The sequence below is a fragment of the Bison bison genome, unplaced genomic scaffold, assembly GCF_000754665.1.
Source record: "Bison bison bison isolate TAMUID 2011002044 unplaced genomic scaffold, Bison_UMD1.0 scf7180017864366, whole genome shotgun sequence".
Lineage (NCBI taxonomy): Eukaryota > Metazoa > Chordata > Mammalia > Artiodactyla > Bovidae > Bison > Bison bison.
Genome location: NW_011494938.1, coordinates 2,240,949 through 2,254,760, shown reverse-complemented (window position 1 = coordinate 2,254,760; position 13,812 = coordinate 2,240,949). Strand labels below are relative to the sequence as shown.

The 13,812-nt window shown below is 32.8% G+C and overlaps 1 protein-coding gene across 5 annotated transcripts in view; it reads right to left on the bottom strand.

Moving 5' to 3' along the window:
* MAP4K3 (mitogen-activated protein kinase kinase kinase kinase 3) overlaps window positions 1-13,812 on the bottom strand; it is a 124,899-nt gene that overhangs the window by 19,815 nt on the left and 91,272 nt on the right. For all 5 annotated transcript variants that reach the window (XM_010855562.1, XM_010855564.1, XM_010855563.1 and 2 more), the window contains 9 exons: window positions 13,045-13,087; window positions 11,348-11,507; window positions 10,372-10,484; window positions 7,436-7,477; window positions 4,871-4,955; window positions 3,363-3,442; window positions 2,183-2,243; window positions 1,979-2,096; window positions 366-424 (listed from right to left, as the gene is read on the bottom strand). In XM_010855562.1, the coding sequence (XP_010853864.1) occupies window positions 366-424; window positions 1,979-2,096; window positions 2,183-2,243; window positions 3,363-3,442; window positions 4,871-4,955; window positions 7,436-7,477; window positions 10,372-10,484; window positions 11,348-11,507; window positions 13,045-13,087 (761 nt within the window). The remainder of the gene's footprint in view (window positions 1-365; window positions 425-1,978; window positions 2,097-2,182; window positions 2,244-3,362; window positions 3,443-4,870; window positions 4,956-7,435; window positions 7,478-10,371; window positions 10,485-11,347; window positions 11,508-13,044; window positions 13,088-13,812) is intronic.

The window sequence follows — 13,812 nt, the reverse complement described above, 5'->3', positions numbered from 1 at the left end:
CAAGTATACTGAGTGAATAAATGCAGTCTCAAAAGCCATTACTAAGCAGAATGGTGAATGATTAGTAACAGGCCCCTTAGAGAACAGGGTATGGTAACGTGCTGTAATAACATCATTCTCCATTTATTTAGTCAATAAATTATTTGGGAAACAACTATGTGTGCAAAGTTCTACATTAGGTTTAGTTTACATGAAAATAGAATGGGCAATACATTTATTTTACTTAAGGGAGAAAAGTAAACTATTACTGGCAGGATATTCTGGAGTACTACGGTTTTATACTAGATTGAAAAATGGGCCTCACAGCATCCTCTTATCCACTCTGCAGAACAGGAGAGCTGTGTGAATTTGGATGGTTTACTTACCAACACAACACTTCTGACACCACTTGGTTTCAGGGATTTTTGCTGATACAGCAAATTTCCTAAATGGAAATGGAAATGAATATATAATACATGTAGGTGAAGTTAGTATATGAAAATACTACTGTTATAGAACAGTGGAGAAAAGATGAGTTGTTTAAAAACTGGTCCGGACATAATGGGTTATCTATTAAAAACAAGAATAAACTGGATACCTTTCTCAACCCCTCTCTAATCAATTCCAAATGGATAAAGAATTTAAATATGAAAAAACAAAACTATAAAATATATAGATTTTTGAAGAATATGACCACAGGATTACTTTTAAAAATGCAAAAATAGATTATACAGGAAAATAATAATAAACTTAGATTTTGTTTTTTCACTGATGTATCCATAGCACCTCAAACTATGAGTGGCATTCAATTCGTTGAATGTATTTAGTAAATTATTAACTTTAGTTTACCAAAAGACAGAGCTGAGAAAGTAAAAAGACAAGCCACAAATTGGGAAAAGAACAGGACTCTGTTCTGATAAAAACGGTATCCAAAAGTTAATACATTAAAGTTTATGTGCCTTCCACTGTTTGGAGCTGTATATGACTTTAAAGCTTGGTGGTCAGTTTCCATGCCCACAGGAATTTAAGATTTATCAAGTTAGAAAGCAGAATGCAGTCATGCTCTAAGGAGGCAGAAAAACAACAGCAGAAAGTGGCAGCTGGGAGAAAAAATGGGGCATATAAACTATATAGGAAGAAAGAAACTTCCTGATACCCTTAAGTCCAACTATAGATACTATAGTACAAACATAATAAATCAAGTTCATTATCACAACTAATTCATCATGAAAAGACACAGTTAAACTCAGTGTAATCTATTTTAAGAAGACGGAAATGCTTGCAGTATATTTTAAAAGGATTTCCTTTGAAAAGTTAATTTTTAAAAAGCTTTTGTGCGCAAAGTGGAAAATCTTAGCTATACTGTAAACTCAGTAATTAACGACAAATTTTTAAAGTACTTAAAAGTTAAGGTTCTATATTAGTTGCTTTACAACTAATACTGTAAAGGAAGAATGGTTACATTACAGAAGTATTGTAAAGTACAATTTATACCAGACTCAGAAGACTTTTACTTAACAAATAAGGTCCAATATAATAATAACCAAAATAATAATAATGACTAAACAGAGGAGTAAACATAATTAAAAATCCCTGTAAGTAGAAAAACAAAACACCTAAATTTATAAGTATCTTCTAATAAAAATCTTCAATTAATAAGTCACTTAAATTTTCTAAGTTTAGAAACTACTTTGAAAAAAATTCAATTCATTCAAATTGACACAAATAAGTCAAAAGCACTATATGTGATATAAAATTACAAGCAAACTAGAGGAAAAAAAAATTAAGTTTTAACATTGTAGAAAAACAGTTCAGAAAGAAAATGTTTGATGTAAGTGGAAAAGTATAAAGTAGAAAAGTTTAGAATATGATAGACACTTCTGAAAATATGTTACTTTTTACAGTTTTCTTCATTACATACGATTTCTATCTATTTTTTTTAATAAATGCATTCACGTATTATCTCTAAGGATGAAAACATAATTAAATGTACAATTACCTTGGCAGTATTCTGTCAGGAAGTTTGTGTGCTGGAATAGAAACGGGTAACTTTTGCATTTGTCTTGCATAATCAAAAAGCCCTGGTAAATTATGAGAATAAAGCTGAGAAGCTTTACCTATAGAGAAAAATAAAGGTGTCACAAAAGCTGATAACATAAATAGGAACAACAACTGTAAGGTTTTTAAAAACTAAAAGACTTACCAGATATTGACAGTAAGCAATTGTTCATTACATACAACCATGTACACCTTCGGGGAAATAGCTGATAAAAAAAAACACAAAGCTTACATAGAATAATAGATAATGGCAGTGTAAATATTCACATATTAACCATGTAGCTGTCATATCATTAGGCCAGTTTTTAAAAAGAAATTTATTTTTAATAGAAACTCATTTTATAAGGTATTTAAAACAAGATGCTACACATACACATTTATATGGAAGAAAAATAAACTAGTGTAATTTCATTATCTAAGTTCCTACATTATATGATTAGCTCTATTCTCCTTATGGTACAGACTATGTAATCTCAAACTACACGAGGAAAAGGACATTTTCAAACAATGTCTATTCCTTTATTTTGGTTCTTGAGTTTTCAGTAATTAAAACTCTCCTGTGTACTTCCAAAAAATGGTCTTATCTGGGCATATGGACATGCCTGGCTTCTGGAGCAGAAGAGAGGAAAAAAGATCACGGTGTTGTAAAACATAGGAGTATGGAAACACTAGGTATGGAGGAAAAAAGCCTGAGAGAAAATGCTGAAAACCTATAAATCATAAAGGACATATATACAGAATTCATTACTGATCATCAGCATGGTACACAAAGCTCTGGGGTGTGGCTCCTGCTTACTTACCCACCTTCATTTATTGTTATTATTCTATGCTCATTCTGTACTCCAGCTGAACTGACCATTCACAGTTCCCTACTCGTATCATGCAGTTTGTTTCTCTTATCTGTCTGTCAACCTTCTATTCACCATCATTTATGGTCCATCTTAAATGTCTCTCCTCTTCTCTCCACAGGTAGTGCTAGTGATAACCACCTCTGGGGGTTACACTTTGTACTCACTCCTAGTGTGACATCTAACTGGAAGTACAATATGTTGTGGTTACTGGTTTACAGGTCTATTTTCTCTGTGAGATCATGAGCCACTTGAAAGTGAGCACTACTCCTGTGAATAATCACTGTGTGGATCACAACAAACTGTGGAAAATTTGAGTACATCTCCAGCACTGAGTAAACAGGACATGCTCTAGGAAGGTTTTCTAAACAAGAGACAGCAGCAAATCACAGCATTGAAACTTATTCCTTATTTAGTGTCTAGGTATAATAAATTAAGAGTTTTTTTTTTTAAAGGGAGAAACACAGAATAACATACCTGTTCCATTGATGTTTCATGAAGTTCATTGAGATTCAAGGTATAAATCCCCTCTTCAGCACCAAATATCAAGTACTGATCTGAAATGACAAAATAATCCACTGATTTTGATGTATAAAATTCTTTTACAAAAGACTTATATAATCTAACATTTAGTGTGTGTGTGTGTATATATATATGCATTAACATATGAAAAAAGAATTGCTATCGTCTATAAAGCAGTATTTCTTATTTTAATGCAAGTAAGTAGTTAGAAACTGTAGCTCAAAGAATTGATTTATATGCAGATATCAGCCTCAAAGCAGTGAAGAAAACTTTTAGGAAAACAGGTTCTGAAGAATGGCATGTTAGGACTCCTCATTCATTGGAGAGTGCTAAGGACTGATAAGAGAATCTGCAACTCCTTTTCTAAATTCCCTCTTGGAGAGGATCACGTGCAAATGACACATAGAATGTAATCCAGGAAAAGTTGATGAAAACTCAAAGTATTTTTGCAGATGGTCTGTTATAAACATAGCATCAAAAAACCAAGATCTGACTACTGCCTCTTTAAAAGGTTAACTAAACTTGGATACCTGCTAGGGTGTTCAGTATCTTCTAGAAGACGTTACAAGTCTGGTCATGGTCCTGTTCGATCACATTTTATGATCATATCAAAAAGTAGGTGAAGAACTTCTCCAGACTAAGCTGAAGCATCCTACAAACAACTTAGAGTGTCAAGAGCATTCCTCAACTGCCCAGTGTTTAGGGTTAGTACTGGGAAATTAACTTTGTGCTCAGACAGGACTGAACGGGGTTCAAACTGCAGCTCTACTACCGACTGAAACAACGAGCCTCTCTGAGTGCTGTTTTCTTTACCTGTGAAATAAAAGTATCCACATCTTGGCTATTTAAAAGATTTAGCAAATCTGTGTGTGTGTAAGAGACATCAAGCATGTGCACATGTGTGTACATGTGTATCTATGTACATCTTTATACAGAGAGATGGCACAGAGTGTACGGTTTCAATATATTGATATGGTGCTGCTGCTGCTGAGTCGCTTCAGTCGTGTCCGACGCTGTGCGAGCCCATAGACAGCAGCCCACCAGGCTCCGCCATCCTGGGGAGTCTCCAGGCAAGAACACTGGAGTGGGTTGCCATTTCCTTCTCCAATGCATGAAAGTGAAAAGTGAAAGTGAAGTCGCTCAGTTGTGTCCGACTCTTCGTGACCCCATGGACTGCAGCCCACCAGGCTTCTCCGTCCATGGGATTTTCCAGGCAAGAGTCCTGGAGTGGGGTGCCACTGCCTTCTCATGGTGACTATACAGTAAAATTTTAATATCCTGTGTCACCTCAAACACTGCTAATAACACAAAGAAACGTATTTACTTTGAATGTTTTTTTAATTATAATAAATTTATTTTTCAGAAAGATATGCATAAAGTGATTAAAACTGAGTGCTGTTCTAGCCTCATGAAAACACCAAGCAATCAGAAAGATAAAAACAGATAAAAACATATAGTACTACCTCTTGTGTCTGGATTTATCCATGATGTTGCACAGTGAATTTTCAAGGGACATCCATTAAAAACCTTTGAAAAACAGGCACCCATCTGGAAAAACAAAAAATAATTAAATGAATCTATCAAGTCTTACTCATTTGCCTTACAGTGATATCAAGGAGGTTCCAGGCACAAGGACTGTTAGATATGATTTTACTTAAAAGTCACTTTATTCTTCCTATCTTCTCAAATAAAGCAGTAATAGCAATTAATTCTGCACAATAATTTGCTTATAGAAATATTACTTACATATCCCACATTAAGACTAATACAATATTCTCTGATAAGGAAAACCATAATCTCTCTACAAAGGTGAAAATTTTCTTACTTGGTTTCATGAGCCTAAAACTAGTATTAATCACTGAATTTCATATTACAAAGTGGAAGAGGTACAGTTGATTTGAAACTCATATATGTACTTTAATTTCAAAACAGAGAGATGCACTTTACAAAAAAAAAAAATTGAGCGATCTGATTATTCTCGTTGGAGGAAGTCAACAAAAAGCTTTATTCTTTGATGTTAATAATTATTTATCAAGCTCATTTACAAACTTTTCAGATAATAAATATCTTATAATGAAATATAATATCACTCATTTGAATGTTTTTTGATCTTCAAAGAGTAAGATGTTAATTTTGAAATGACTGTTCTGGTTAGAATAAACAACTTGGAGGGGAAAAAGGATACAGAAGCATTTGATCAGAAGAACGGCACTGTGGTCATTTCTTTTTTCTTCTGGCCATGCCACAGAGCTTGTGAGATCTTAGTTTCCCAACCAGGGATCAAACCTAGGCCCACGGCGGTGAAAGCACCTTGTCCTACAATGGACCACCAGGGAATTCTACTGTGCATCATTTTACAGCAGAAATATTTTCTTCACAAACACAGAGACAATACAATGAGTGATTATTGTTGACTACAGTGGATTAAAATTATTAACACAAAATAATCGAAATATTTGATCTTAAAATTTCCTTTTTATGTATAGAAACCGAGCAACCAGTATTTTTAATATTTTAGTTCTCCAATAAGAACAACAGCCTGGCAATACCAGTGCATGGCAGAAGACCAATAAGACATGTTCCTATGGTGTAGGGCAGAAATTCTATCACTTAACTAATCCTGATAATTGTCCTTTAAGATAGGTACCTCAAATTCCTATGTTAAGGTACTGTGAAACTCCTAAAAATCTAAATGACAGAATGAGGTACAAAACAATCAAACCAGTCCCAACTTAAAGCTAACTTCTACAGTTGACCCACAGTTATTAGTTCTTCCCTGTCAAATGCATATGCGATAAAGGAGTTTCATCCTGTAGGCCAACAATAAATTTCACCCCCTTCGTACATATGTATCTCCTAGACTTGGAAGCCCTTTACACTTTAACTTCTTTTTGTAAGATGAGGTATAATTAGTCAGATTTTTATACTAATAGTAGAGTTGAAAAGTAAAAGGGCTAAAAAGTAGACTTGAGAGGTTACAAACTAGAAAAACTATGGACCCTTTCTAAACTAGTGTTATATGAAGTTTCAGGCTATAGACTGAGATCAGCAAAATGTAGTTCTATCCATATTTAACTAAAATTAAACTGAGTTAATATAATTTTAAGGGGTTCCCTGGTGGCTCAGTGATAAAGAATCCACCTGCCAATGCAGGAGCCATGGGTTTGATCCCTGGGTTGGGAAAATCCCCTGGAGAAGGAAATGGTAACCCACTCCAGTATTCTTGCCTGGAGAATTCCATGGACAGAGGAGCCTGGCGGGCTACAGTCCATGGGGTTGCAAACAGTCTGACACGACTGAGCACAATATAATTTCAATCCTAAAAAAGACAGCATGGTATATATATATATATATATATAGATCTAAAAAATGACAAGGACTATAATACAGACATCTAAGGTCTAGTTTTAGTTCTGGTTAGAGCTGGGTGGCGGTTTGTGATTTTGGTGACTAGTATCTTTGGGTCTCAGTTTTGAGTGAGTGAGTGATAGTCACTCAGTCGTGTCCAACTCTGTGACCCCATGCTCCCACTGGGTCAGCTTCCAAAGGAGCTGAATGCTCCTTCCCCAGACTTGGGGACTGAAGAGAGAAAAGGAGTCAGGAGCCATGAGTTCTCCATGTTTTTAAGCAAACAGGATTCTGGACCCAAACTGGATCCAAAGGGTCTCAGTTTTACCCATGGACAAAATAAAGTTAGGGCCAGATGCTCCTTCAATGCTCCTTTTAGTTCTAAAATTCTGTTTTTGGTAACTCTGCGTTTTTCACATTCCTTCAAAAATATGTACAGAACATTAGTAATTTTCAAATAAAGAAGTTATAAAATGTATGATATATCATAATTCTTTTGAAAAGCTATACTTTTCAAATATAACCAATTAGTATTTAAATTAGCAACTTCTAAGATTTTTTTCAATATAATGGGGGTTCTTTCAAAGAGGCAAAAAAATCCAACCAAAGGCACGTACTCAAGAAATTATATGTCATTGTATTGAGTTTGAAAACTTAGCCTATTTGATATTTATACTTACATGCACTTTAGGTGTTGGGGGTAGGCCATTACTAATAGGCTTCTAGAAAAAGAACAGATGCATGATTATACTTCTTTTTGTTTGGTATATCAACACTATTATTTCAAACTCATGTGTTGTCCCAATAAAATACATGAATACATTTCTTTGTCAAACAAAACATTATAGGTAATATTGAAGATCCCTATATCCTTTCACAGTCCACTTAGTCCTAGAACCTGCCCCCTCCACATGGTTTATTGTGTACCCTTCCAAATCTTTCTCTAGGCAATTATATTACATTACAAAATACTCAGGTATTTGTATATCCTTCCAGACCTGTTTGCCATTGGCTTTAACTGCAGCACAGTATGAATATAACAAACTTTAGCTACTTCCTGTTGTTGGATGTGTAGATTATTTTCTATTTTTTACTACAACAGCAATGTGGAAATCATCATCCTCACGTATCCTTTACTACACAATGTGTGAATGGTTTTTTTAAAGAATATGCTGTGAGAAGTGAAAACACTGGAACACGGGGTCTGTAGCTTTTGCATTTTAGTGGATACTCACTGCTAAACTGCCTTTCCAAGTGCCCATTTTGTATCACTCCCATCAGCAATGTATGAGTCTTGGTTCTTCACAGTCTCACAGACAATGTTATCAAACTGATAACAGTTTTTACAGGACTAAAAAAATTTTCCCCTTTGTTTCTCATTAACTTGCATGCCTCTGACAGCTAGGAAGGTTGAGAACCTTTTTAAAGAAATGTTTACTGGCTAATTGTATTTCCTCTTCTGTGAATTCTCCCCTCCCTGCCTTGCTTTTTTTTTTTTTAAACTGAGTTATTTATTTTTTGGAGCTGTTTATATAAATTAGACTTAAATACTTTACTGCTATATATTACAAATGTTTTCTCCTAGTCTGTAGATTTTTAACCTCATTTACCAAGTGCTTTGTCCACTGAAGTTTTAAACTCTGATGGGCTCAAATGCATAAATCATTGGTCAGAGTATAATGATAATGTAAGGAGAGCAAAAACAATCACATCACTCATCTGTGACAACATCCTCAAGAGTTCCAGATATTTTGCCAAGGGGCTACATTCCTGGGGTGTATGATTTACCCCTGGAGAATAAATCATTTTCAATTTTATGATTTATCCCCGGAGAAAGAATCTCCTTGGGAGAGATTATAATTTAAACATAAGCTTCTGATAGTCTAGTTTCTTTTAATCTTAATAACAGCATTTTAAGGCATGACATTATAAATTTTTCTCAGTTTAATATAAATCAGAATTATTTAAATGAGATAAAAATTTAAAGCTACTATTAACTGATTTCATATACATGAAACAAATGAAATATTCTATATAGTACTATTTATATGAGTAACTTTTAGACATTTCTAAAATTAAGACTATGAAATTTTACTTTGGAGATATGTTTATGAGGATGTACATACTGCCATCAATTTCTGATCATTTTTTTTCATTCTGCAAATAATTTATGTACATAATTTTATATAGATGTCCCTAAATTATCATATATCATCTATTTTAGCAAAACATTTTTAATTAGGGAGCTCTAAATGTTATAACTGTCGGATTTAAGTACTGACAGAAGTGGTTGTAAATAATTTCAAGAAGCTGCACGAACTGTAATCACATTGCAATATACCATGGATACTATTTATCCTATGATACAGTCATGACACACTTATTTTAGAATTACTGAGACTGTTAGTTTAACTACTAGTTCCTTATCCTAATAAGGTGATAGAAAAAGTGAATTTAAAATACATAAATTTTAAAAAGTACTCATTTCTCAAAGGTTATTATACTGTTACAGTCATTAAGCTGAATTTTTAAACTACTACATTAGAAGGATTGCTAAAATTTAAGCTGATGAAATGAAAATGGCACTTCTCAGTTGGAGAGACTACATAAACCCTATGATTTCTAAAAGACATTTCACTTTTGTTAAAAATGTCCTAAGTTTCACAAATTACAATGCATAACGCCAGTCAAATGCTTTAAATGAATCATAAAAATGGTATGTCACATTCTATAGTGAAATCTTATAAAATAACAGATACAGTACAAAAACCTCTAGCAATGTGTTTACTGTACAAAGTTATTATAGCTATATGCACATAAACATATTAAATGGTCTATGAATTTCTAGAACAATAAAAAAACTAGTATACACAAAAAATTCCCCCAAAATACTGACTTACGATCTGTTGACATCTGCTGAATTGGGAATTTTAAGGATTTTTTTGTTGTTAAGCTCTATGATGATGGACATCATAGAATGTCTTCTGATGATTAAGTGTAAATTCTTTACAAATTCTTAATCTCCTTGATAAATTCTATTGATGTTCTGGTAGTTATGTCATAGTGTTTTATCTAATTTTTCTAATAGGAACAGTTGTTAAGGCTAACTTCATCTTTCCTGAAGTGGTATCTTATATCTACTAGAAATAACCTTAATTTTTCTTCCTTGTTCGCTATTTTCTTTGGTAAAAGTAGTAACATCACAAATTATGTGACAGAAATTTGTCCTAAGGTAGAAGGTATGGCTTTCCTTCCATAAGTTCTTGAGACGATAAAAGGAGTGTATAAGAATCATTTTCTTCAATGAGAATAATATTTCTCAACAATCACAAAAATATTAAGTGTTTACCCATATGTAGAAGCCCACATTTTATAATATGCAATATAACCAATTGGCCTAAATAATTTGAAGAGTAGAAAGCCTTCATTCATGTTTACCACTGCAAAGTCATTTTTTTCCAAGATTTAAACAACCTATTATTAACATAATAAAATATAAATATACTAATTATAAAATATATAATTGCTATTGTTTCATTAATTAAAATTGCAAAACTAATTTAATAGTCAAAAAGGAAACAAATACAATAGAGCTATTATGAACATAAATACCTACTGGTACATCTTTCTTTTCTTTCCTTGAAAGGTTAGTGCCTCTATATTCATTCTGCTGTTGATATAATGAACCATCTCGTTCACCATTTAGCTGGAAGGAGTTCACCCCATTTCCTTCAATAAGATATGTTTAAATATATTAACAAAAAGGATTAATTTCCATGAAAGTTTTCATTCAGAAAATTATCAAGTAGGAAAAAAATATATTATCTCTGAGGCAGTTTCAGCCTTCATTTGGGATTACCCAATCAGAATATTTAGTAGTGTAACAACCATATAGATGTTCTAGTTTTATCTCTATTTTTTTCATATAGGTAAATTAAAATTCAGGTTGTATCTAAGTACATATATTTGTGCTAAAAAGAAAAAAGTACTGAATACATAACTACTTTCAGGAAAGGGGCAATTTATAGTTTGTTATCCAAGGAGCATTACTACTCTTTTTTTTAATTGCTTCTTTTGCATAAACATAAGACACTTCACAGTATTAAAACAGCACCTTTGAGGATTAATTTGGAGGCAAATACCTAGCAAATACAGACAATAATTTTTCTAAAAATGATTAAACGAAATAAAACAAACGAGTTCGACAAGGCATCCTCTCCTTTTTCTCAAAATGAAGTAGCCTAGGACCAAAACACATTTTCCTTGTTCGTTCAGTTTATTTTCTTTTGTTGGCCACACTCTATAGATAAATGACAAATTGGGAACAAACAATTCTCCAAAAGAGGGAAGGCTAGACATGAAATGAGAAGCAAGGGACAAAATATCTCAGCCTGGGTCACAGGTAATCCTATCATAAAAACACTTCAAACTATGAGACAAAAAGCAAACTTCATCTCTCTAGAGCCACTGCTTCCTTCTCTTCTCCTCAAAGGAATTTCAAATCATCTTTTAAAAGAAGGAGTCCTTCTACTTTTCTCCACACATTACGAAAACCTGGCAACACTCTCATTTCACCCCCTCTTCCTCATTACCTAAAGCCACAGGCTTCTGAGGCGGTAACCTGGGAGGTGGTGGCCTAGGTGGTACTTGGGATGGCTTTGCTGGGCTCTCTGATGTGGGACACCTCTTGATTGTTCCTTGATTATCATCCTCAGTAGAATGAGTTTCCTGTGGTATGAATATGGACTTAGGCTGAAAAAATACAGAAAAGACCAATGACTAAACAAGAAATCGCTCATGTTTCATTAAACATGAAAAATATTAAGTATCTTCCCTGAAGTAAATATTATTATATATCACAGGCTTTCAAACTGTGTTTAATAATTGAGTTTCAAGCATATTCAACTATCTGATTCAGATAATCTTAATATATATCCTAAAAATGTACACAAAAATGTTTTCTCAAGAAAAAAGACCTTGTTGTACTCTTTCTATTAATTCCTCACAAGCCTACCTACTTAAATCTGCCAAATAAAAATATTCTGGTCTTTATGATCTCCAATTTAAATGAGTCTCTTTTTATTTTAAACATGCAGGCTAATCAAAGTTCAATTCCTTTCAAGGCTAATCTCTAAACTGTCTCTTCCAGATGACTTTAAGTCTTTAATGCTAATGCTTAATCTTCCAGACGCTCAACAGAAGATGCTGATTAAAATTTTATTAAATCAGAGAACACAAACTCAGCAATATAGGATACCTGAGAGACTTTCTGTGTAGACAATGGAAAACCCTCCAGTCAGCCAAAGGTTTGCAGAATTTATAAATTTTTATAATGTGTCCCTTATTAGGGAGACTGAGCTGTATTTATCTCTTTGAAAATCAGATCTCTATATTTCTAACTATAAAACTAAACAAAAAAGAACAATATTACTTATGTGTGTGCATCATGATTTTTTTAAAAGTATAAAATGAAAACAAAATATAGTAGTACATTGGATATCTAGACTGGTTGGACTCCAATTCTCATTTACAACTCCTGATTTCAAACCTAATAACAACCCATTTTATAAACAGTTCATTTTATAGTTAAAATTTGCTATGCATATGAACTTATAAACTTAAATTACCATATCTATCAACTTATTTTACTTATAAAATATCTATCAGTTGGGATTATTATTTATGATTCCTTTTTTTTTTGGTCATGCCACACAGCTTGTGGGACCTTAGTTCCCTCACCAGGGATTGAATCTGGGCCTTTGCAAGGAATGTGCCAAGTCCTAGCCGTAGGATCACCAGGGAGTTTTCTAATGATGCTTTGTTTTGTTTGACAAAAAGATTTTGTTGCTAAAATTTTATTTTCAAATTACTGTCCTATTTTGTATTTTTTATTTAAAAGTATCTTCTGAAAATTAAATATCTGTAATGGTAAGTCACTATCTTTTTTACCCATTCTCAGGAAATCAGTTACTTGTAGATTATAGATTTAGAGAGAAAATCTTATTAAATACATGAGTTTTCTAACCCAAGTGAAATAATCATTTTTATTTATGAATTTCTAGAACTTATTACTTAGAATTAACATCAAATAATAAATTGGAAAATAAATTGGAAAAAAAAGACAAAAACAACTACAATCATCTACTTATATCATGATTAGTAACTTCAAGATTTTTCTTTGTGAATCCCAAGTGAAAATAAGCTACAGAGTAAATACTAATACAGTATTAAAGTGGCAGAACAATAAGATACACATACACAATTCACACTGAAAAAGAAATCTTTTTACCTTTGGTGGCAAAGGAGGTGGAACTTTGGCTTTCATGGTTGAACTATAAAAACATAAACACTTAGAATCAGAACTCTTCATTTTACAAATAAATCATTATTAAAATATGATTCATTTTTCAAAAATATAGATGATTTATATATACAGGTTTCTTTTTCTAAGATTAGTGTTTTCCAAAATATTCTGTGAAATAATCACATTATGCTGAATGAAGTATTATTGAGAAATAACTGAGTTTATATGCTTTCTTGTTTCCAAATAATATTTAGTAATTAAAACTGGAAAAGATAGCTGTAATTCCAATTTATATCAATCAAAAGGTAATTAATATAAAAACACAAGCATCAATTGGTTTAAGGAAAGACAGTAAAATGATATAAAAATATATCAAGATATAAGCTTCATTTTTATCTACTATTAGGAAATATCTCTGATGAAGCTCATCAAAAGCTTCATGCTTTTTTCATTTACATGCTCTATGAAACTAATGGCAGAATTTACTTGATTGAAACTGAGATTCATTACAACTCAGGACTGAACTAAAATTAAAAGATTATTGAGCATAAATTCTCAGCTAAGGAGACTGAGGCCCAGAGAGGTTAAGTGACCCAGCCCAAGGTTGCATAGTGGTGAGGTAGGAAAGAAAATCAATGTTCCAATGGCTTCTCAGGTGTTTTTGTCACTCTATCAGGAAACTGCATCCCTCTTTAAAAAAACAAAAACAAACTCCCTCTCCACTCTCAAAGAACTAACATCAATAAATATGGA